The sequence below is a fragment of the Calidris pugnax genome, unplaced genomic scaffold (genome assembly GCF_001431845.1).
Source record: "Calidris pugnax isolate Ruff unplaced genomic scaffold, ASM143184v1 scaffold9, whole genome shotgun sequence".
Lineage (NCBI taxonomy): Eukaryota > Metazoa > Chordata > Aves > Charadriiformes > Scolopacidae > Calidris > Calidris pugnax.
Genome location: NW_015090778.1, coordinates 73,413 through 97,042, shown reverse-complemented (window position 1 = coordinate 97,042; position 23,630 = coordinate 73,413). Strand labels below are relative to the sequence as shown.

Below are 23,630 nucleotides of genomic sequence, written 5' to 3'. Positions count from 1 at the left end.
CCCAGAGCAAGAAGAGGGACGACACTGATACAAGCCTGTGTCTGGTCCCACAGGAAGGATCTACCCCCCAACCTCTTAAAAGCAAACCCACCGAGAGCAGGGACCCTTCTCCAGAAGCACTTCTCAACGTGGACATGGCAAGAGGACGTGCAAGCCCTCCAAGAGGCAGGTCAGGAAGGCAAGGGCCTGTCTCCAGAGAGGAGAGCTCTGAGCAGGGACGGGAATTCAGCAGAGGAAGTTTACGAGGCCGTTTCCTCCGCCGGTCGCTTTCCCTCGGCCGTCCTTCCTCCCAGAAGATAACTCGAACTTTGTACAGAAGAGTCATCAGCTCAGACCATCTCCTCTAACCACGCCTCAGCCATCAGCGGGAAGCCAAAGAAAAAAAAAAAAAAACCATAAAACCCAACTGCATTTGTGCAGAGTGACGACATCCTCCAAACCGGGCTGTTTTGGACACCGAGCGTTTGGAGGGACAGAGTCATGGCTAAGGAATGCAGAGCCCCGGTCACCACCGGGTTCCTCCGCTGAGCTGGAAGGGCCGCACCGACCCTCGAGCGCCGGCGGTGAAGGTGTGCTGGCCACTGAGCTGCTACCAGGGGAGGGCAGAGGGGAATCTCTTTTCCATCCGCACAGGAGCGAGACCGAGGGGTCATTTCCTGACCTGGAGCAGCCTCTCGGCAGCTTCTCTTCCCCAACTGGGACACCAGCAACTCCGGCCTCCCTAGGAGGGGCCTCTCGGACAGGCTTGTGTCAACAGAGGGAAGCCAACACCTTCCTGTTAGAAGTTAAAACACTCTGTTTACAGACCTTAACGTGACCTTCAGCAGCTCTTTGCCAAACCTCTCTCCAATCCCCTCACTCCAGGCTCCAGGAGGGCAGTGGGACGCGGACCTGCACCTTTACAGGAAGACGCTTGAGGCTGAACCGCAAGAAAGGGAACGCTCTCCCCAGCACATTCACAGCCTGGTTTCAAGCTTTTTAACTGCTCCATTTCCTGATTGTCCTTCCAACACAACGAACCTTTCAACCAAGCCACCCCTGACCTGAGCCCAAACTGCCATCTCCAGCCCCAGCCAGTGACCAGCAGCCATGATAACTGGGCAACTGGCTGGCAGAAGCCACCCATGCCTTTTGCTGGCCAGCAAACATCTGGGACAGCCCGAATTCCTCCCAGTTTCGTAGCCTCAGCATGCACCACCTTCCCAACTGGGTAAATCAGAACTTCCTATCTCACCAGCCCCACAAGATGCTCCATACAGGACTTTGGGCCAGAGCTGGCCCAACAAAAGCAGCCAGTCCTCAGCAGCAGCACCACAAGAGTCAGGATAATTCAGGCAAGCGGAAGAGCTGGCGTTGAGAAGATCTGCTGCTTTAAAGGAAAGCTAAGGATGGTGGAGGGAGGGAGGGAGAAGACACACGTTGTGTAGAGAGGGAAAAGCAGGGAGGGGACAGCTATGCCCAGGGCTGGCTCCCTCTCCCCCTCGACTGCCACTTCTCACAGGAGCGTATTTTGATGGAGTGGAGCGTCTGATCAAAGAAAAACAGGAATGAGGGAGGAGACCAAAGACAGAGCTTCAGGGAAAGAATAAATGAGTCTTTGCAGAAGACCTGGAGGAAAAAGGAGAAGGTGGGCCCCGAATTGTGCTCCGGAGCGGAGGCGGGGAGGGGCTCCGCAGCCCGTTCCTGCAGGTGTGCCCTCGCTGCAGCACTTCAGAGCATCGCTCAAAGAAACTATGCAAACTTGACAGGCGATGGATCATTCAAGAGAAGGCTGGACAGCTTGCTACCAGCCCCTTGAAATGCCAGGGTAACCTGGGGGCTGATGCTTTAGATAAAGCCCTTATTCCTTCGTGGGGATTTCTGCAGGACAAACGTTCTTCACCAGCCTCGTGACCAGCGTTTGAGGTCAAGGATTGTGAGGGCCCCAGTGTTCAACCCCGGGCAGCTGACAGTTGCCTCTGGGCAGGCAGTTTAAGAGCTCAAGCCCATCCTAAGTGCAGTTTCAAGGCACTGCAGAGAAACGTTCTGGCTCGGCCGGAATAGAAAGCAATTCTTGAAAGTGCTCTTTGTTTCCCTGAAAAAATCCAGGCTGGCATTCAGACTCCTGCTTGGGGTTTCAGTCAAAGACGTTAGGAGCAAAGTGTCAGAATTCAGAGTGAAAGCTGGAAAGTTGGACTATTTCCTTGTGTCAGAGAAAGCACGGGGAAAGAAAAAGAAAAAAAAAAATACACCCTGCTTAAAAAACTTCATGTACATTTGCAAACCCACAAGTCATTAAACACAGAAAAAGACATTAGTTCTGTAGGACCCACAAAAATGTCGTGCTCTCCCCCTGCTGACTCCGCAGTTTGCCGAAAACCTTATTCCCAGCCCAGCACTGTTGTGACTGGTAAGGCTGGGGCAGAGGCCTGCTAAAAGGCAGCGGATTAAGTTATTGTTAGGAAAAAACAAAACACGTTAATTTCAGCCCCACAAAAGCCCAGTATTTGCAGAAGGAGAGAGACAGAGCCCAGCAAAGAGCCACTTTGTTTCAGTCCCCGAGGAGGCCAATTCAAACTGGAGCAAAAGGAAAAGTTAAACTTCTAACAGCCTCTGAACGACCCTGATTTTTTAAAAAATCAATTCCTGAAGCAACACCTCTATGTGTGTGTTCCTTTTTTATTATTATTTTGGTTGAAACCAGAAAGCTGAGGGTCAGCAGCAAGAACCGCATCGCTGAGAAACCGTGTTTATTTTACCCAGCCCCGGCAGGTTGGGATGTAAGACCCCGTTAAGGTTTTATAGGCTGCCTGGATTTCACATTCTGCAGATACAGAACCCAAAGCCCACCAGAAGGCAGACTGGAAGCAGCGTTTTATGCACCAAATGAATGCTTCACTTGCTGCTGGAGGGACAAAAAGAGCTGGTGTTCCAGCAGAGGGCTGGCCGTGCACTGGGCCAGCGCCTCCTCCGCTGCTGCCTGTGTGCCCATAAGTGATGCTGCTCAGGGCAGCAGACCAGAACAGCTCCCACCTGTACTGGGCAGACTGGAGGGGAAAGCTGGAGGAGATGCCTCCAGAGCAGTTTTCTCTGCTGCAGTCAAATTAACTACGTTCCCAGGCTCTGCAGAGGGCTTAGGGGGATGTCAAGCAGCATCAGCACTGACCTGTGAACAAAGTGCATTCTTGTGGATCTTCTTGTAAATAAGAGCCGGGCAGATAAAACAAATGAGGCTTCCCATCGTAGCACCTGTCAGGCCCAGGACTGTTTCCACTGGCAAAGAAGAAGAAAAGAAGTCAGCAAAGACCCCTTCCAGGACGGCTAGAGCTGCAGCACGAGGCAGCCACCTGAGCCCCTGGGCAAGCTGGGGCACGAGCCCAGTGAGTCTGGCCATCCCACCCAGAAAAGCCAATAAAAGAGATGAGAGAAAACAGCCAAGCAGCCAGCCCTCGCCCCCAGCTCACCGTTGGGGATCATGATGCCTCCTACCATGGTTCCAAACACAACAGCCAGCGTCAGGGCTTTGAAGCGAAGCGGGGGCATGTAACCCCCCGCAGCGAAGGTGCCGTCTTTTTGCTGGAAGAGAAAGGGTGGGAGGGGGAGGATGAGTTTAGTTCCTGCACCAGAACCCCAGTTCCTAAACAATTACCCCAGCAGCTTCGTCACCTCCATGCTATGGTCTCCACAGAGGTGAATGGGGGGGGACAGCTGGATGTGGCAGAGCAGTTTTAACACGCAACTGCATTTGAACCTTCAAAACAAAGAGTGACAGAGGGCACGGAGCCAGAGCTGCTGCTTCCATCCTGCCCCAGATGTGAACTGCACAGCTGTATCCCAGCCCCTGTGCCAGCGCCCCTGCGAGCAGCCCCGAGGCCAAGGGCATGAGAAAGAGGTGAAGGGAGAAGGCAGGAGGGAGAAGGGACTCAGGGGGAAGAGCTCTGGATTTGCTACAGCGAGGTGTCCCCTAGCACCTCCAGGAGCAGATTTATGTGTTCCAGCTCTTCTGACTTGAGAGAAGACACCCTGGCTGGACAGCAGAGGGGACGACCTGTGCTGCTGAGGAGCTGCTGATACTGGAGGGTTTCCAGTTGCCTTCCTCTTCCCATCTCATCCCCACAATCAGAGCAGGAGGTGCAGAAAGCAGAGGACCCAGCAAACCCACATGCCCTTGGAAAACCAGTGGGTCCCCGCTCTCCCGGCCACACAAATGGGAGGGGACAGCAAAGTGACAGGTTCAAAGCCCAAAGAGCAACGAGCAGAGCCCAAGCAGGAGCCACAGTCCTCCCAAGCACTTCCAGTGCTTACTCCTCTGCACCCACTGCCTTTCACCAACCATCTTCCCCCATCCTCAGGCCCTCCCGACGTGAGAAAAGAGCCGGGGGCTTCTCACAGGCAGAAGTGGCAGGATTTCGAGCTATAAATTGCTCAAGTTTTATTTCCTGCCCTAAGAGGTTTCTATTTATGCAGATACACAAAGGCCTCAGAACATTCCCACAATCTCTTACTGTTATTTACTGAATACCAGGGCCATGCTTAGCGCCGTACAATACACAGAGGAGAACACGCTACTGCCACAAGGGACTCACAGTCTCAATCAGACAGACCAACTACAGTCACAAAGGCCGTCTGAAGATCTCACCCTGGGAAAGGTGAACGTGTGGCAGAGGAGAGGGCTCTGTTCCACCCCGTGCTCCTGCCCCAGACCAGCACCACCAGTCCAGGGAGGCACTGGAGGAAGGGGACATCCAAACCCAGAGGGGAGAAGGCTGCTCAGGGGGGCTACTGACAGAGGTGCGAGGATGAGAATAAAATAATAAAAGAGCAGAAAGGAGCAGGCACAGACAGAAGCAAGAAGAAACGAGGCTGGGCTGGGCTCTGAGGCCAGGAACAGAAGCTTGAGCTAAATGCAAAGCAAGATCCGAGTTGGCCAGCAAAAGGATGCCAGCTGGAGCAGCAGGAAATAAGGAGGCTCCTCTGTTTCCAAAAAGCACATTTCTCCCTCTTTCTGAGGCGGGGGTGGGGGGGGAGAACCGCCGTGGCTCTGAACTGTGTCACACTTCTCTGCGAGAGCCGGAAGCCCCAGGGGAGCAGCAGAGCAACAACCCCAGGCTCCCAACCCCAGCACTTCTTCTGCCCACGGAATTCCTCTGCCCGAGAGGACAAGAACCTCAAAGTACCAGAGATTAACCATTCTGCCGAGCAGGATTTACAGGCTGCCACGGGCCTCCCGCCGCGCTCTCACCACACACCAGGCACTTAGGGTTTCGCCGTGAGTCGAGGGTTTGTCCCTCTGGACAGGGAGTACCTACCACGAGTCAGAAACAGGCAGCTGTCAACGGCGTCTCACACAACCCAGGCGTGTTTGTAGCCCAGGTCGGCAGCCGGCAGCAGAAGCCAAAGAGGCACGGTTAGCTCTTCAAAAAGCAGGTTTCAAAAGGTGCCCTCTGGCCATGCAAGAGGATCTTACCTGCTGCTCAAAGAGAAGGGTGTTGAGCGCCTGTCTGCATGGCAGAATCATCATCGGAAAGCCCACAGCTACCGACATCATGAAGCCCACTCGGATCATCTCCGTCACAAGGTTGGAAGGGAAGTTCATGAGGACGTTGCCGGCAATGGCTTCAGTGTAACTCACGTAGCCAAAGAAGCCCACCTGTCCGGCAGGAGGGGAGGTGAGCGGATGACGTTGTGACCCCCCCAAGCACATTCATTTCTGCTCTTTACACAAGGATGGAGGCCAGTGACCTCCCCTCAGGGAGGGCCAAGCCCAAGGAGGGAACCTGGGGCCACCTCCGTGGGCAACCTGCCAGCAGCACCCCAAAATGGTTAAAGAACAGCGGGATCTTTCTAAAAGCAGAGGCAAGTTTCTCCCCAAATACAGGGGGGTTTCTTGGAGGACGTTGCAGCGAGGGAACACTGCCAGTGACAAAGAGCAGTGACACCCTGTGCCCTCCAACCAAGGAGGGGGGCTGTGATGATCCCCTGCAGCAGCCCAGCTCAACAGGCTCTCCTCAGGAATTATTAACTGGGTTTTATTAGCTGGTGCTTTATGAGGCATAACTTCCTTTACATCTTTCCAATTGCAACAGGCTGAAAGAAGCTCTGGGCAGCACCTCCAGCTCCAGGCTGGGCTCTGGAAGGCAGGGAGCAGGCTGATGGAAGCAGGGAAGAGCTTGGTCTCCACTCTGCCTCTGCGCAAGGAAATACACCAGGCTGAAAATTTGGGACTCTCCAAACACTTCCCGCACTGTTGGGTTCATCACCTCCCATCTAATTTTGCTCTCAGCGAAACGACTTATCTTTCAGAATAAATACAGATCAGCAGAAAGCAGCCCCATCTGAAGATAAATCATCGTCCCTGTCGCCCCTCCAGAGCGTGACTTCTGGCAAGGAAAGAGAAGGGGAAGTTTCTTACCGTGATGTAAAAGGTGGTGACCACGTTTAGGGAGGAAGCAAATATGGAGCTCATGATTTTAACAGACGGCTCATCCAAGCTATCATAGGTAGGCAAGACCTGACTGTAGAAAAGGGTAAATTATTTAAGGAAGGAAACCTTCTGCAGAGAGAGAGAGAGAAAAACCCCACTCCAGCACGTTCCCTGCCTCAGCCCAGCAGCGAAGAATCCCTGACACCTTCCCCCTATGGAGCATAAACACTCGCTGCTATTCCACAATTTATACTGCTAATGCCAAGAGATTTCAGAACACTCATAACTTTTAAGTGTTGCAGAAATATTCCTGCTCTCCCCACCCCACCACGTGGAGCTAAACGTGTGATGTAAACATTTTCGGTTCAAAAGTGTTGCAAAATGAATGACCGTTTGTTCCAGTGAAACACCAGTGGCACGGGGCCAGGCAGCGCATTGCAGATTATTGTTCTTGGACCTCTCCGCGCTGATAATTAAAGCAACGCAGTGTTTACAGAGTAAAAAAAAAGCAGGAAGAAGGTTAGAGCATCGCACTGTCTAAAAGAAAAGTTAAACAAACAAAACCAAAGGCAGCCCCTGTCATATTTCAGCGCTGCTGCTCCGGCTTGGTTCATAGAAAGCTGGGAGCGCCAATTACACGGGATTTGGGGTATTTACAGACTTGGAAAGCATGTGGAATGTACTTTTTGACATCAGGTGCATATTTTAGCAACTCATTAACCTCTTGTTACTTTAATTCAAGTGGCTACATCCTGGCTTCGTGTTACTAAAGGAACTCTCAGGAGAAAGGTGGGGCGGGGGGGGGAGTATCCAGTTAGATGGGAAGGGGGTATCCCCGGCTCCGGTGGGCACAAAGCCATTAAGGGAACGTGTGTCAAGCTGAGGCCGAGCAGAAAAATCCTTAACCCTTAATCCCTTAATGTCAAACAGTTCTGCACAGAGGAAGCCGAGCACGTCAGCTCTCAGGAACCCAGCAGACACACGCAGGGTCTGCCAGGGCACTACCATGATGGACATTTACCAGCCCAGCGTCCCCAGGAATCTCTCCAAGCAGGGCCAGTAGCTCAAGGGAGGTCATCCTCCCCCTCTGCTCTGCACTGGTGAGGCTGCACCTGGAGTTCCCCAGTCCAAGAAGGACAGGGAACTGCTGGAGAGGGTACAGCAGAGGGCTACAAAGATGATGGGGGGACTAGAACATCTCTCTGATGAGGAAAGACTGAGGGACTTGGGTCTTTTTAGTTTGGAGAAGAAAAGACTGAGGGGTGATCTTATCAATGCTTATAAATAATTAAAGCACACTCCTCTCAGGAGGAGGAGGAGGAGAAATAAGAAGGGAAGCAGAGAAGCTCCGCAGTGCAAGGGATGGCACAGCCAGGCCAGTCCATGTCAGCGCAGGAGCAGTGACAAGGAGAAAAGTGCCATGAGAAGTCCAGCTGCACCCAGGCCTCCTGCCATCACCTAACGGCACCCATTTGGTCAACTTGGGTTTGGGGGACCAGCACAGTGTTCCTTGAGCCCCCACGACACACCTCGTGCCCATCACCAACTCTCAAGACAGAGTGAGAGGACAAGAAGCAACAGGCAGCACGTCCTGACACACCAGGGGGGGTGTGTGTTTTTAAGCAAAGCACTTGAAGACCAACAAAGGATCAGGGACCCTTCCCCACATTATCTGTTATGCTCAAAGAAGGAGCTAGTAGATGGCTCCTTCTGAGCAGAGAAGGGGCAAGTCAGCACAAGCTCTAAGCCTTGCTTCAGTGATGGCCAGGGCCACCTCGGCGTGCCTGTTCCTCACCATCGCTGGAGGGACCACCTTGCCTTGGCCCTCTGAGGGCCTGCTGGGAACCAGTGCTCACAGAGGCAATGCACACCCCCCCTGGATTTGATTATCCCTGCCATTCCAGCATTTGAGCATCCATCTGCACCAGAAGAGCCACCCCCAGAAATGAGAAGTTTTCTCCTGGAAAGCTCTAGTCACTCCCCTTTCATCAGAAGGTTGAGTGACTTGACCAAGGTGGACCCTGGAGTCCTCACGCTCCCGGCTCTCAGCTCCACAGCGTATTTCCACGCTACGTTACTGTAGAGAGTGACCTACTTGGCCACCTCATCAACAACAGGAGAGCTTTTAAAGAGCGAAGGGGATTGAACCCACAAGTAAAGCAGGGTCAAGTTCTTTAAGCTAGAATAAAACTGCATTTATTTGTCCTTACTGGATGCTGCACTTACGTGCTGAAGGAAAAGGATTTCCGCTCAATGCTAGAATTATTTTTCAAAAAGGTGATTCATTGGTTAGCAAAATTAAACATACCTAGCTGAGAATAACAAGCTTATAAAGATTGTCAGGGCTAGGGACAGCGTATTGCCCTGATGCTTGGAAAAAATACAGAGCTTTAGGCTCAGTTTGCCACGTAAGTGCTGTAACGGAGCCTATATTTAGGTACGTGCACGCTGGTCCAGACCAAACGATTGCCCTGCCTTTCCAGCTCCCAGCAAAATTGTGCTGGGTACTGTGTGGCTACCAGGAGAAAAAAAATATAAAGGAATTAAGAAAACTCTAAATTGTTAACTAGGTAAAGCCGTAAAAGAATACAATTCCCTTCGCCAGTTGTAATGGAGACATTAAACAGCAAGACTGGAGCGTGTTCGGGTAGGAACCGAGCTGCCAAGAGAGCCAGTAAGTGGAAAATGATGATTTGGATCTTGCGTGTGGGTGTAAACACAGCAGTCTGAACAAATTTTATCTGTCACATTCATTTACTGTTGGCATGCTACCCATTTGCTAGAGCTACAGGGGGGGGAAAGCCCAACTCTGCCAGCCTTCCAAATGAGGATGGTCTTTTCCGTGTCCACATTTGGATTTACGCTTCTATTTAAAGTCTGTTTCTATTCTGGCCAGGCACGTATTGCTCACTTGTCATTTCGGTGCAGAAGGTAATGCTGCTAGAAACATGAAAATAGCCCTGCTCTGCCATCACCTCCGTCCACGTGCCAACGGAAACCCTCATTAAAAGCAGGTGAGTGGAAACAACCCTCCAAAGTCAACGACTGTGCCATCTTCTGAGTATTCTCAAAGAAATTCGGGGAAGGAGAGAGCAGCTGAGAGCGTGCGCTACCCTGCGGGGTGGCCCTGTGGCCATCAGGCGATGGCCCCCACTGCCTTTCCTGGTACTAAATCATTCCCTTCAAGAAAGAGGGGAAATTCATCACTTCTGCAGCTGTACCAGAAGCAACATGCGTTACACCAAGGATCTGTTTGGCCCAAACGATCTCGTGTTGCTCAAGTACAATAACTCCCCAGTGAAATATAACTCCCTCCCCCCCCCATCTAGGTAACAAAAGGGTCACAACTGAATGAGATGCTGTACTTCAGTGGGCTGTAAAATATTTTGATTAAAATAGAATAGGAAACCAGATGGTATCTATCCCTTGCAGATCCTCATGACCCTCTGCCCTCGCAAAAACTCATTGCGGACCGCGACTGCCAGAAGCGGGAATGGCAGGTACTTACGACTGACAGGCAAAAGACATGCCAAAGATGGGGATGCAGCGAAAAATGCCCTCCCAACGAGTGTAACTAACTCGCTGCAGCCACTGCCCGCTGAAGAGGCCGTGCTTGAAGGACGACAGCACGATCTGGAGCCAAGAGAAAGAAAAGGGGGTTAAGATCCGACCCAAACCAACTTCACGGCGGCAGTTAACGCCGGTGCTGGGATAAAAGGCAGCGTGTGGCAGCTCTGGGAGGAACAGCTCACACTGCCTACCACAGCCCGGGCTCTGTAAGACAAATTCCCCACCTCCCCACCCCACCCACACACTTTATTAAAGCTCCCAGCAACCTCCAAGGGCCCCTTGCCACCAAGGATCCCGGGGTATATTTTAAAAGATCTATGGCACCCCCCTCCTTGTTTGATGCCATCAGACATCATAGCATGCACCAGGGTGGAACAATTTCCACTGACACATTTAACTGCCAGAATTATTGTTCCCAGCAATTTATTTTGCACTCTTTTAAACGCGTTTTCAAATCCAAACGGGAAGCGACATTTGCCTTGGGAGAATCCTGTTCAACAGAGAGAGAGACAAAGGCTCCTAAAGCAGGACCCCCACCTGCACACCACTACTCCAGAGCCATTTAACAGCACCAGTTCACCAAAGACAAGGATAAACTTCAGGAAAAGAGGGGGAGCGAGGCACCCAGACGCGGCCAGGGGAGCTCTTTTGCCATTGACAGGGAAACTGGCAGGCGTTGGTTTGCACAGGAAACAGAAGGTAAATATGTCTGAATGCCTGTTTATAATATCGCCTGAATGGGGGTTTTCTAATCCCCAGAGATTACGTTTTAGTGCAGCCAACTCTCATGAAATGTTGTGGTTTTCTTAAAGGCACAGCTCCTGCAACACGGCAGTTTCATAAAACACTCATTTACAGTTTCCAGCCTCCTCACAGAGGCAAACTCAGAAGCGTGACCCAGCACAACCTACTAAAAAAAAAAAAAAAAAGTTAAGTGGAAAGAATTTCCACACCTCCCTTTTCTTCTTCTTGTTTCAGCTCTTCCAGCCCTGAGATTTGGGAGAGACAGGGCTGGGGCTCCACAACCAAACCACACAAGCACCCGGGAGGTGAAACCTGAAGTCGTTCAAAAGCAAGCGAAAGCCTCCACCTCCCAGTAAATGGTGCTCTACGATGGGGCTTGGCCAAGGCAAACTGGGACAACTTCAGGTAACTCTCAGCTTAATCTAATGGTCAAGAATCTGTTCACCTCAGTAAAAAAACCCTTTTACTAGAAATATCTAAGAACAAGCACACGCCACATACCAGACTGAAGACTTTATGATGCTCAAAAATAGAAGTGCTGGTGTCTAACAAATAAAAATAGTTGCAGCCTGAAAGACATTAACCATCAGCTGCAAAAAAACATGCAAAGAACATGCTTGAGTTCTTAACAGAACCCTACAGATTAGAAGCATTGAGGTTTTCAAGGCAAAACACTAAGGCACGATCAAAGTCCTCCTGCTTCCAGGCGCTCTTCACCACATCTTCCATCCTTTGATTTCAAGTTCAGAGCCCAAAATTATAAGGCACCACCAAGCAGAATAAACCACAACTCCATTTGTGGTTTATTATTATTTGTGCCACCACAGCCCCTACCATTTTTAATTGCTTACAGACCCACTGGCCAGTTTCTACAGTCTGTACCTCCCCCACCTCAGCCAGCTCAAGCACCCGGATCGCTCATTATGCCCGGCATCGGCAGCGCTAATTACCAGGAAGGACATTTTAAACTGGAGGCCTGCACCTGCAGGTTGTCCCAGCAGGAAAAACTGCATTAAAACAATAGGAAAAGAACGTTCCTGGCCTCAGTACTCACCACGAACATGAAGACGGTGTAGAAGATGAGAGCCATGGCACTGAAGGACTGGATGGAGGCCATCATGTTGCGCTGGAGGCTCAGTGGAAGCACGATGCACAGGGAGACAGCAAAGAGCAGGACTATCCGGAAACTGCCCGACACCTGGAGAAGAGACCTGCATAAAGAACTGGAGCACGGAGGATACTCAAAACATCCCAACAAATTGGCAAAGTAACTCCCTGATGCTGTTCATTTAGATGCGGTACTGAGGGACATGGTGTAGGGGAGGACTTTGTAGAGTAGGGGAGATGGTTGGACTCGATGATCCCAAGGGTCTCTTCCAACCTGAATGATTCTATGATTCTATGATTTTTTTCCCCCCAGAGCAAGAAACGATGCCAAGCCAAGATGGATTTCTAATGTGAAGTTGTGCTCCTGGAGGTATTTAAAGATTTGGTGCTGAAAGCTTGCCATTTCTGCGGCTGGGTCTGTGATTAGCTCGTACAGTCACTGGGTGCCACTGTTGCTCTACACAGTGCGTGACAGGTCCATCCCGAAGTGGAAGAATTTGGGGGGGGGGTGGTGTTTAAATGCTATTCCAGCACAAGTTATTTAAGTATTTTTCCCCGCAATTAAATAAAACCTAAACTTACTCGGGAAAGAAGAGATTGAAGTCTTGAAAATTCTGATGCAGAAAACTAATCAAAAACCTCGCATTGGTATTTATTATAGCAGAACAACTCGGAAACGCTTGGAAATATTTAATACCTAATTTGGCTGCAGCCACAACTCATCGTTTTAACTTCACAGGCCCTTAATCAGAGCTTAGTGGCATCAGGCAGAGCAGATAACAGCCCCGCCAAAAACCCTTCCACGGGTCTATTTTGCTTCCCTGCACGGTCCTCGTGCCATCCCCAAGTGCTGCTGCTTGCACACCAGCTCACGGCTCTCCAGGAAGAGCAGCAAGAGCCTCCAGGAGCCCACCAGGAGCACCTCTGGCCACCACCCCCAGGCTCATCTCACACAGCTTCTTCTGGATTAAAGACGAGGCAGGAGCACAGAAAATTTGGCCGCAGGACAGGACAAAAAAAATCCCTCTTGAACTAGAGGGCTGCAAAGGGGTGAGAGCTCAGCCAGAGGAACTGTCTGTCACTACTCGTTAGGGGCAGGAATTAAGACAGGAAGCATCATCTCCTCCAGGAATCTGCTCCAGAATTAAGAGAGGCCAAGTTAAAAAGGATTCCTTTGCTGAAAGTGCCTTATTGGGGGATTTACACATCTGATTGTTCGCCATATGTCTGGGCTTCCAGGACTTCACAGAGCTAAAGGCTCTGTGTGCAAGGCAGGATGTGAAAAGCTCACCAGGAGATGACCCCTCCAATGCTTTGGGGGCAGGATGCCCACTGCTGTGTCTGAGGCACACAGAATGCCATGCCAGAAGAACCAGGAGTACCGTCTGCATCATGCGGGTGCGACACAGGGAGGATTTATTTACCTGAAACCCAAGCAGCCGGGCGAAGAAGTTGGACCCCAAATCACCAATGACGACGTAGAAAGCGATGCAAGTTCCCAGCATCAGCCCAATCATGCTGCAAAAAAAAATAAAAATAAAACAACAAAACGCAGACAGGTCGGGAGGCTGGAGCAGGAACCCCGGGCACACAGCTCCTGCGCCAGGGCAAGTGTGTGTCAGCAGCTGCATTCCCAGCAGATTTGTGCTCTGCAAAGCCCTTGGGAGGGGAGGAGGCTTTATTCATGTTAAGGCTACCTCGGGGACACCCAGAGACACTGCCAGGACCCCCAGCGATGACAGAAGGGCAGTGAGAACATGGCTACAGTTCATACACTGGGAGCAAGGGACATCCTGCACACACTGCAGCCCTGCGAAGGATTATGACAAAGGCTGAGCACCAACAAGGTCTCTACACCCTGGACACAACCACGCCAGCTGAAGGTTGCTTAGGATCCTACTGCTCCCCTTGTTTGCCAAGAAACATCCAGAAGAGTTAAAGAGCTAAAAGGCTGCATTGAAACCAACTTAAAATCTAGTGGAGCAGCCCCTCATGCCACCCTTCAGCATACATACACCCACACCCACACACACACCAATTTCTGGCCTTTCATGGTGGAGACAAGACCCAGATTTTGCAGAACCCACACTGGAAAACACGTTTTGGCAACGAGTAATAAAGTAGGTTTTGTGTCTACAGGGATGCAGTGAGCCAGGAGCCTGCTCTCGCTGCCGCAGGAACAGGCTGAGCGTCGCTACCGGTGCCACAGGGAAGGACCACACTTTCATCCTCAAGCTCGTGAAGGGCAGGCCACCAGTTCCACATTCAATCCCAGAAAAATAAACCCCAGAGAACCTCCATCCAGCTCGTATCCACACCTGACATCTTGGCTAGAGAGGCTGTTCTGGTAACAAGCCCTGCATGGCTTTAACTGCTGTTTGGAACCACCGAAATAACAGCCCTTGGAGATGGCAAAAACTCCCTTTATTTCATGGGAAAATGTTTAAAAGAATCAGCAAGAGGTTCTCTCAGCCCCACACCCCACACCAGGGGCCTACCATGAAAAGTCTCGATACCAAATCGCCTCTCAAACTTCTTTCCACAAAAACGGACCACATTTTAATGAAAAGATTGTCTTATGAACTGCTTCTCCTCCCATTCATGATTGCACGGACCACTTTCCCTCCCAGTTCTAATTATCCAACATCCCCGTGGCAATTACAGCAATTGCTTGCATGGACAAGTAACATCTGAGAAATATTCTGTGTATTTTTAGTGTTCTGCAGCAGTTTGCAGCTGGGAAGAGGGAAGGAGCCAGTCCCACTGACTGGCCTGGGCTCAAGACGCCTCCACCAAGGAATCTCTGCTGGAAAAAGCCGCATGGTAACCATGTCCCTGTTACCACGAGTGCTGAACGGGACCTGTGGGGACCTTCTGGGGACCTTCTACCTGCATGGGGGTCATCTGGGGAACGAGGGGCTGTCCCTGGAATGGAGACATCACCTAACATCCAGCAGAGGAAAGCGGCGCTCGCTGCGAGGAAGGGGCAGGACCGGAGCAGCGAAAGGGTGGATCCGAGGTAGGGAACGCTCTCCCTCCCCGCTAACCCAGGGCAATCTTGGCAGGGATTTCACCCCTGGAAAACAGCCACGAGCGACATGCCCATGATTTCATAGCATGGGAGATGAGTTCACTCCCCGACTCCTGCGCTCCCGCTGCCTGGAAAGCACTCCCGTCCCTGCTCAGGGAGGGGAGGGACCTGCCAAACCTGTGAGTCGTGAGTAGGGGATCTCACCCAGGCTCCTGTTCAAATTCTAGGTGGCAAGGAAGAGTCTGGGACCAGAGAAGGCAGGAGGGTAAGAAAGGAGAGCGCAGCAAGGCCATAAGAGGCTACAGAGCAGTATTTTTCGTTAAAGAAAACCAAACGTGTCAAGATTTAAATAAGTAGCAGATTACCTTGTTTCCACCAACATTTTTCCTGCTTTTCCATAGGCATGAAATGCTGGCGTGAAAGAAAAAAATAAAAAAAAAAGTTGGAGTTAGTCAAAGAAAGGTCCAGACCGTGGCACACGCATCAGTTTGACATTAAACAATTAGAGTGACAAAGGGCAGTGCAGCAGGAACCCACCAGTGTCACGTTTTGGGGCTGTTTCCCTTGCTCACCCTCCCACTTTCTCTTTCAGACATGCCCTCTGCAAACTGAAAACCACATAAGACAGGAACAAAGATGAGGGAAAGATAGAAAGCAGGTTCTTTTCTTATTTTTTTTTCCCCCCTATTTGAAAAAAAAAAAAAAAAAAAGAGTAGTGTGAAGTAGCAGTCACACATGGCAACCATTAAAAGAAAGTCAGCGCGGAAGAGAAAATATGCATGTATAAGATGCTGTGTGGCAAAGTTACTGCAGTGCAAAATTTCAGTCAAACTCTCATTTTTATTTTTATCTTCCCACTATAAGTGAACGTTGCTGGATGGGAGATCTGAGATGGTGCCCAGAACGTTCAATCCCAGACCCAGAATACCCAGAACTCACAACCCACACCAAAGGGCTGCTGCCAAAAGACCTTTTTCTATTTTTTTCCCCTCCCATACTTGGGTTGTAGCTTGTAGCAGAAAATGATCAGTAGTCTTTAAATCATTGTGTGTTTTCTTAAAAAGAAAATGCCAAGAAAACTCCGCTTGTATTTTTAGATCTTACTGGGTAGAATGGGAATTGAGACCTCCAGTTCCAAACGCAGACCACATTGCCCAAATCTGTCAGCCTTTAACTGGCAGACCGACATGAAAACCACCACCCTGGACTCCCCTTTGTCTTCTCCTCAAGGTACAGCACACATTCCTGGAGACCGCCAGAAAACAAACTTCATTCGCTTCTGGAAGCATCTTCTGCTATTTTAAATATTAACTTACAAACTCTGATTTCTTTGGACTCCGCTTAAGCTTAAAATTAAGGAAACAAGATGTTCTCCCGCAGAATGAGAAGAAGAAAAAAAAAAAAAAAAAAAAGGCATGGCAGGAGACCCACAGCAGAAAAATAAACCAGAGCTGTTCTGTGGGGTCGCACCGAAAATAGCCGATGGCTCGGTGACAGGGGGGTGGGACAGCAGCCACCAGGCACCATGCCCAGGAGAGAACTGCCACCGCTCCGCCTCGGCCTCCAGCTCCTTTGGGAGCTGCCACAATAACGGGGAAAGGCAACAGCACTTTTGGGGGGAGGGTTCGGTGAGAGGGGAACATCCCTCCTGGAATTGCCACCCTCCCCCTGGGAGCTCCTTTTTTGCATCCTGCAGAAAGGTGGGTGCCTCCCAGGAACAGCTCCAGCCAGAGCCCGGGCTGGAGGCACTGAGAAATGATCCGTCTCCTGGGCTGTCGTGGAGGGATGGTCTAATGAGAACAAGCCTTCAAATGTTCTGCCAGATGTCCCCATCTGGGGACAGTGGGAAAATTGGATCCTTTATCTTCTCAAGGAGGAAGGAGACGATGACTGTAAAATAAATTGTACAGTCGAGCATCTTCGGAATGATGGGATCTCTGGATGCCTCACAAGCTGGGCAGGGCTAGATCTGCCCAGTAATTAGAGAAGCACTTTTAAACCCAGTGTGGTCACGAGAAGGGACAAACTGTGTTTCAATGCTTTTCTCTGCCGGGGGTGCAGAATGCTGCTGAGGGGATGGGTGCCCAGCACAGGTAGCGGGTCTGCAAAGACCCAGGCAGCTCTAAGGAGAGGTGTTAACTCATCTCCTGGTTAAATCTTATCTGGGGACCACATCCTGCTTCCCTCCTTGTCCCCACGTCTCCCTAAAGCCCTTCCCTTCCACGCGGTGAAGAGCAAAATAGGTTTAATCCCCAAGCCCGTCAGGCGCAGAGCGCTGCCAAGCAAAGCCGTCTGGGCGAGATATCAGCCCCTGAGGACCCTGGCTCTTTTGTAGCTGTGACGAGCGTTCCTCCGGAAGGGACTGGCTGACTGAAGTTAATTTGCAAAAAAAAAAAAAAAAAAAAACCAACTTTCTTCCACCTTTCAGCCCTGCCAAAGCCTCCCACAGAATCAGCTGCAGGGGCTGCCAGGAGCTCTCTCTCGCAGATGTAGCGGGGCACAAGCCCACGGTGACAAAAGGCTGTCTGTGTGGAGCTGCTCAACCTTGATGCATTAGGATGCATTATAGGAGGGCTGCCTTTCCTCTGGGGGCTGTCCCTCCCGGTGGCACCTCTCCCAGGGGCAGAGGCATTTCTTTCAGCGCCAGCCTTTGCGTGCCAGGAAGTTTAGAGGCATTACTGGCCCTCTGTGTATTCGAGCCCCCTTGGCTTGGGAGAGCGCGGAGGATCCCTTCTTCCCGGGAGACGCTCCAAGGTGGAGGGGACTCTCTGTTCCTCGGGGAAGAGGGACACAAAGAGGTGTTGTGAGGGGATGGGGAGAGGCAGCCCAGGCAGCTGGGCTGGAAGCCCCGGGGACAAGTCAGACACTACCTGGGGGCTCCCCCCTCCCTCTGGCATCATAGGCACAACCCTCAAGACCACAGAACTTCTTGATCTTTTCCATTTCTAGGAGATATAACTCAGCAAAAGCCAAGGCTCGCAGGCCGGTGGCAGCACCTCGGGCACTCTGAGGATGGAGGAAACCCATCTGTCAACAACACGTTTCTTTAGCTCTTTTACCAAGGGCAGTGCCAGCCAACTCTCTCCTCCCCCAGAGAAATAAGGGAAACGGAGTAAAAGAAGACTTCCTGTCATGCCCCCCCCCCCCCCCCCCCCCCAAAGTCAGTCAGAACGGGCAGAGAGGTCACAAGCAGAGGCCAAGCCTGGCGCCAGCGCAGAGGCAGCGAGCTCTGAGGAAGAGGGCTGGCAGGCTCTAGCCAAAAAAACCCCACACATGAATCTTGCAGATGTTTTTATTTTCTTGGCCGCTTGGAACCTACGCGGGCTGTTTCCTCTCTGCTCTGCCATAAAGGGCACAGGCAGCTCGGATCCCGGCAGCCCCAGCTCCATGCCAGGCTCTCCGCTGGCAGAACCCGATGTCCCCAGCAGCACACTGGGTGGGGAAGCTCGTGGCTTTTCATGCCGAGACCAATAATTTACACCAGACACCCGCCGCTACGCCAGCTCCCGAAAACTTGGGTTTGGATCAGTCAGCGCTGCGTCTCCTCCCCTGCCCCGCAGAGTCAAAACAATTCTGCGCCTATTAACTTCACTGTCAAGAGCAGAATTAAACCCTCACGTTCCCCTGGGGACGTGGGGAGGGGGGGAAGAGGCTGACAGAGGAAAACAACGCCAGTTGAAAACTACACGGAGAAAGCCGTTCGCTATTCCAACAATATCAGTATGAAGGTTGTAAATTAAGAAGTCAAAGTAAAACCGCAGTTAAAAAAAAAAAATTAAAAAAAACCAAACCCACAACCAAGCCCTTGAGCTGAGAATTCTCACCGAGGCCAGGGTAGGTCCTGCGCTTGCTGAGATTGGCCGATTTCACCAGGAACATGCAGGATTGATGAGTCATCCAAGAACAGAAAATGAGCAGCAGAGCTCCCAGGACAATGCCGCACTGCAAGGGGAGAAAAGGGGGGAGGGGGGGGGGAAGAAGCAATCCAGAGATAGAGAGTCAGTCGTTCTGCAGAGCCTTCCTCCCACCCTTATCACCCTCCAGCTCCCTCGCACATTCCCAGCCCCGCTTTAGCCTGTTAAGGGAGTTCCCTTGACTTCAGGGCAGCCGGGAGAAACCTGACGTACGAGCTCTGTTTTACTCCTCCGCAGCCCAAGGACATCGTGGAGCAGCCACCTGTTTCCCACAGCTTCCAGCTGCACCAGTTTAATCATTAAAGAATGAACTGGGGAGCTGTTTGTGGAGCAGAACTTCCACGGTTCCCCTTCACTCACCCCCCCCCCAGCACTCTCCACAGCTCTCAGGGGGTTCACAGCGAGCAAAGAGAGGCTGCTTCTAACCCCAAGGTGCAAACTCTGCTGTCAACTTATTTAATGAGAACTACCTGACGGTGTAAACTAATTACCAAACTCGCTACCGGCCCTGTCCTGACTCGCTGGCAATGTGTTGGCAGCCTTTAAACACGACACTTTTTAAGCAGGTGACTTTAAATAGGCACAAGTGAGAGAAACATAGAATGGTTTGGGTTGGAAGGGACTTTAAAGATCATCTAGTCCAAACCTGGTGGAACACCTCCCACCAGCCCAGGTTGCTCCAAGCCCCCTCCAACCTGCCCTTGAACCCCTCCAGGGATGGAGCAGCCACAGCTTCTCTGGGCAACCTGTTCCAGGCTCTCCCCACCCTCCCAGCAAAGAATTCCTTCCCCACATCTCAGCTCCATCTTCCCTCTTTCAGTTTAAAACCATCCTAGGGCTCCCCTCCCTGATCCAGAGTCCCTCCCTCCCGGGACCCCCTGCCGCCGCCGGATCCCCAACCGGTGCCGATTGGGGATCCGGCGGCGGCAGGGGGTCCCGGGACGGCGGAGAAACGCTCACCTGTCTGAAGCAGAAGGGGACGGTGAGGACGCTCACCCCCACGATGCTGTTCACCACGTTCATGATCAGGCCCCAGTTGGAGCCCGCCGCTGCCGCCGCCGCCGCCATGGCCCGCGGCGGGGTTATCCCGCTCTCCACCACCCGTTCCCCCTCTTTTCCTCCTTCCCCCCGGTGAAATTCCTCAGCCGCCCGTAGCCGCCATGGCGGGACCCGGCCTCCAGTCGCCGCCGGCACCGGCCACAGCGGCACTTCCGGGTTCCGCTGCTCCGCTGGCGCTTCCGGGAAGTAGGGGAGAGGAGCAGTGAGAGGAGAGGGGCAGAGCGGCGGCGCCCGGCGAGGGGCCGCTCTTGCCGGCTTGGAGGACCGGTGCTCGCTGCTCCTGGGAGGGCTGGGGCTGGGGGAAAAGAGGGGTGTCCCCCCGTTTGGGGACAATCCCCGAAAGATGGGGACACGCAGGGGCGTGTAGGCGTGGACACGCGTGTAGAAATGCCCACAGGCATGCACAGGTGCACATACATGCAGGGGCATGCATGTGCATGCATGTAAAGACATGCACATGCATGCACATACATGCACATGCATGCAGACACGCCTATATACATATCTATGGACATGCACACACATATGCATGCAGACAACACGCCTACATGCATGTGTATGTGCATGCACACGTGCACAAACATGCAGGGGCACGCACATGCACACATAAAGGCATGCACGTGCATGCACATACATGCACGTGCATGCAGACATGCCTACATACATATGTATCTGCATGCACATGGGCACATACATGCAGGGGCATGCACATGCACACATATAAAGGCATGCGCATGCACACATGTGCACACACGTAAAGGCATGCACATGCACATGCATGCACACATGCACACACATGCACACACATACATGCAGGGGCACGCAGATGCACACATATAAAGGCATGTGCATGCACACACGTGCACACACACACGCACACACATAAATGCAGACTCATGCACATGTGTGCACGCAAGTGAACGCACATGGACACACACACGTGCACACACGTGTGCCGAATGGCCTCTCGGAGGGCACCCAGTCTCCCCCTCCCAGGTGTGCAGAGCCCTGGGTGCACATCTGGGTGCCCATCCAGCTGTGCACATGGCAGCGGGTCGGGTCCCCATCCTGGCCACTGGGGTCCCCTGCCCTGGGGGGGGGGCAGGGAGGGGTGGGTCTGAGCACCCCGAGGTCCCACTCCCAGGTGGTCCCAGCGGTGGGTGCTGCACCCCGAGCCCCACACACCCACGGGGGCCAACCTCCATCAGGCCACAGTGGCCACTCACCCAGCACCCGGGGGTCCTTGCCCACCCTCAGGCACCCCCCCCCAGCCCTGCCCACCCTCTCACTCTTCATCCCCTGGGCAGGAGAAGGTAAAACCAAGGAGGGAAAATAAAAGGGGGGCATCGGGGGGCTGTGGGGGGCGGCAGGTCATGGGGGGCACACGCCTCCGGGGGAACAAAACACGCGGCGCTCGTATAATTTGCAGGAATCCCGCTGGGAAACCGCAGGAATCCGCTCCACAAAGGTTTGCAGGGAGGTGAACGTGCCCGGCTAATTCCCTCCAGGTGCCCGGGGGCCGCAGCGGCAGCACCGGCTGCGTTTCTCTGCCCTCCTGCACCCGGGGCCGAGCCCGTGGGTCGTGTCTCCCCCCCCCAACCCCGGGGGAGGACGGGGGTTCCCCTTGGGGCTGTTGCCACCCTGGGGACACCCCCGGTGTGAGCTGGGATGTGGCACCCAGGGATGGGATCACAGAATGGGTTGGGTTGGAAGGGACCTTAAAGCCCCCCCAGTGCCACCCCCTGCCCTGGGCAGGGACACCTCCCACCAGACCAGGGTGCTCCAAGCCCCCTCCTTGATGGTCTTGAATTTTTTATGGTCTTGAACCCCTCCAGGGATGGGGCAGCCACAGCTTCTCTGTGGCCAGGGTCTCCCCACCCTCATAGAAAGAATTTAATCCTTAATATCTCATCTAAATCTTTCAGTTTAAAAAACCATTACACCCTTGTCCTATGGTTCCACTCCCTGATGGAGAGGAGGGGAGGGGGAGGGGAAGGGGAAGGGGAAGGGGAAGGGGAAGGGGAAGGGAGAGCACCTTGCTCCCACACTGAGGAGACATCTGCAGCCAGTTAGAGGGGAAATCATGTTTATCCAATTAGCGTTACACGGCCCCTAACTCAGCACTGCCAGAAAACAAGCGCTCAGGTGGCTCCCTGTGCTTGAGCTGGAGCGTGGCAAGCGCTGAGAGCCAGCCGGCTCCACAGCTCCCGGGGACCATCCGTGCCCATCCTGAGGGACCACGGGTACCAGCTCCTCAGGTACCTTCCTCTGCTCGGCTGGTACCAACAGCCCAAGGTCAGATCCTGCCTCCAGCATGAGCCAGAGCCTCTGTCCAGCCGTCTGTCCGTGTCCTGGCCATGGCCAGACCCTCCCCGGTGACACCGGGGCCGTTTCCCCACCACAAACCTGCTGAGAAGAAGCACAAAAACTCCCTGGAAAGCACCAAACCCCCCCGGCACCCCCAGGAGAACGGGCAGCCACCAGCAGCAGGAGATGCCGAGTGGAATGGGGACAGTTGGGGGGCTGCACGGGGGACCCTCAGCCCCACATCTGGCTCCTGGGAGCTGGCACAGGGCAAAGCAAGGTCCCGGTGGTTCCGTGGGCACGTCCCTGCCGTGGGAGCTGCCCCAGGGCTCGGAGCCCTTCCCTGTCCTGCCCGATGGCCCAGATTCCTCCCGCCTGGATTTGGAGCCACGGGGAATAAACAGCCCCAGAGGGCTGCCGGGGCCGCAATTAGTGTAATTAGAAAAGGTGGCTTAGGGCTGGCTGGGGATCCCGTGCTGGGTTATGAAAATGCAAAACCCCCCCCTCCCCAGGAGGTCCGGCAGCAGCCGGGGGCCGTGGCTTTGTCTGGGGCTGCTCCTCAGGGACACACACGCTGCCACGCACGTTACACACGTGCACTCACACACACACACACACCATGCTGAGCCCCGCAGAGGCAGATTTGCCATCCACACAGGTGATGTTGTCCCAGGAAAAGAGCCAGGTTCATCTCTGCCCGGTGGGACATGGGCACAGGAGCTCCCCCCCCCTCCTGCCCCACCGACCCTTATTTGCTCAGGGAGATTTTTCTGCAAGAATTCACCTCGGTGGCAGCCCCAGGTTGGGGGGGCTGTGCCATAGAGCTCACATGAGCCCCCCCATGAGCTCCCCTCCCAAGTTCCCCTCCCAGGCAGCTTCCCTGGGGAAAGGGGGACACAGCGAGGGGACAAAGTTGGGGGGGGACAACCCAGTGTGGGTTGCTGGGGACTAGAGGAATGGGAACCCCCCCTCCCAGGCTGCTGGGGCAGAGCCCACCCACCCCACAGCCCAGAGGTGGGTGCACCCAAGTGTCTGCACCCACAAACCACCCAGAGCACCAGGTGTCCCCCCCTCCCTGCGGGGCCAGCACCCACCACCGAGCAGCCCAGTGCCCCCCCCCTCCCCACTGCAGCCCAGCCCCGATGACAGATGCCTGGCAGAGCCCAGGAACCAAACCCAGCGAGTCTTCACCCACCACCGAGCAGCCCAGTGCCCCCCCCCTCCCCACTGCAGCCCAGCCCCGATGACAGATGCCTGGCAGAGCCCAGGAACCAAACCCAGCGAGTCTTTAAAAACATAAATTAAACCAAATTGCGTTTTCATATTGCAAATAAGGGCAGTTTTTTATCGGTTTTATTGCATAACAACCATTAATGAAGTGCAGTTTTCAGGCACCTTAATTGCTCGGAGACTAAAGTTCAATCCGTATCGGCGGCGGGGGCCGGGAGCCGCCGTGTGTCACGCGAGTACCTGGCAGCTCGGAAATGTCAATAAATTT

At 53.1% G+C, this 23,630-nt stretch overlaps 1 protein-coding gene across 1 annotated transcript in view; it reads right to left on the bottom strand.

Moving 5' to 3' along the window:
- The window catches only part of SLC38A10 (solute carrier family 38, member 10), a 36,711-nt gene extending 16,741 nt beyond the window's left edge, over positions 1–19,970 (bottom strand). The window contains exons 1-10 of the mRNA XM_014953127.1: positions 19,730–19,970; positions 18,680–18,797; positions 15,221–15,266; positions 13,249–13,342; positions 11,772–11,915; positions 9,912–10,036; positions 6,392–6,494; positions 5,447–5,629; positions 3,444–3,555; positions 3,146–3,252 (exon numbers count right to left, since the gene is read on the bottom strand). Of these exons, the coding sequence (XP_014808613.1) occupies positions 3,146–3,252; positions 3,444–3,555; positions 5,447–5,629; positions 6,392–6,494; positions 9,912–10,036; positions 11,772–11,915; positions 13,249–13,342; positions 15,221–15,266; positions 18,680–18,797; positions 19,730–19,837 (1,140 nt within the window). The 5' untranslated portion in view covers positions 19,838–19,970. The remainder of the gene's footprint in view (positions 1–3,145; positions 3,253–3,443; positions 3,556–5,446; positions 5,630–6,391; positions 6,495–9,911; positions 10,037–11,771; positions 11,916–13,248; positions 13,343–15,220; positions 15,267–18,679; positions 18,798–19,729) is intronic.
- Positions 19,971–23,630: the final 3,660 nt, after the last annotated feature.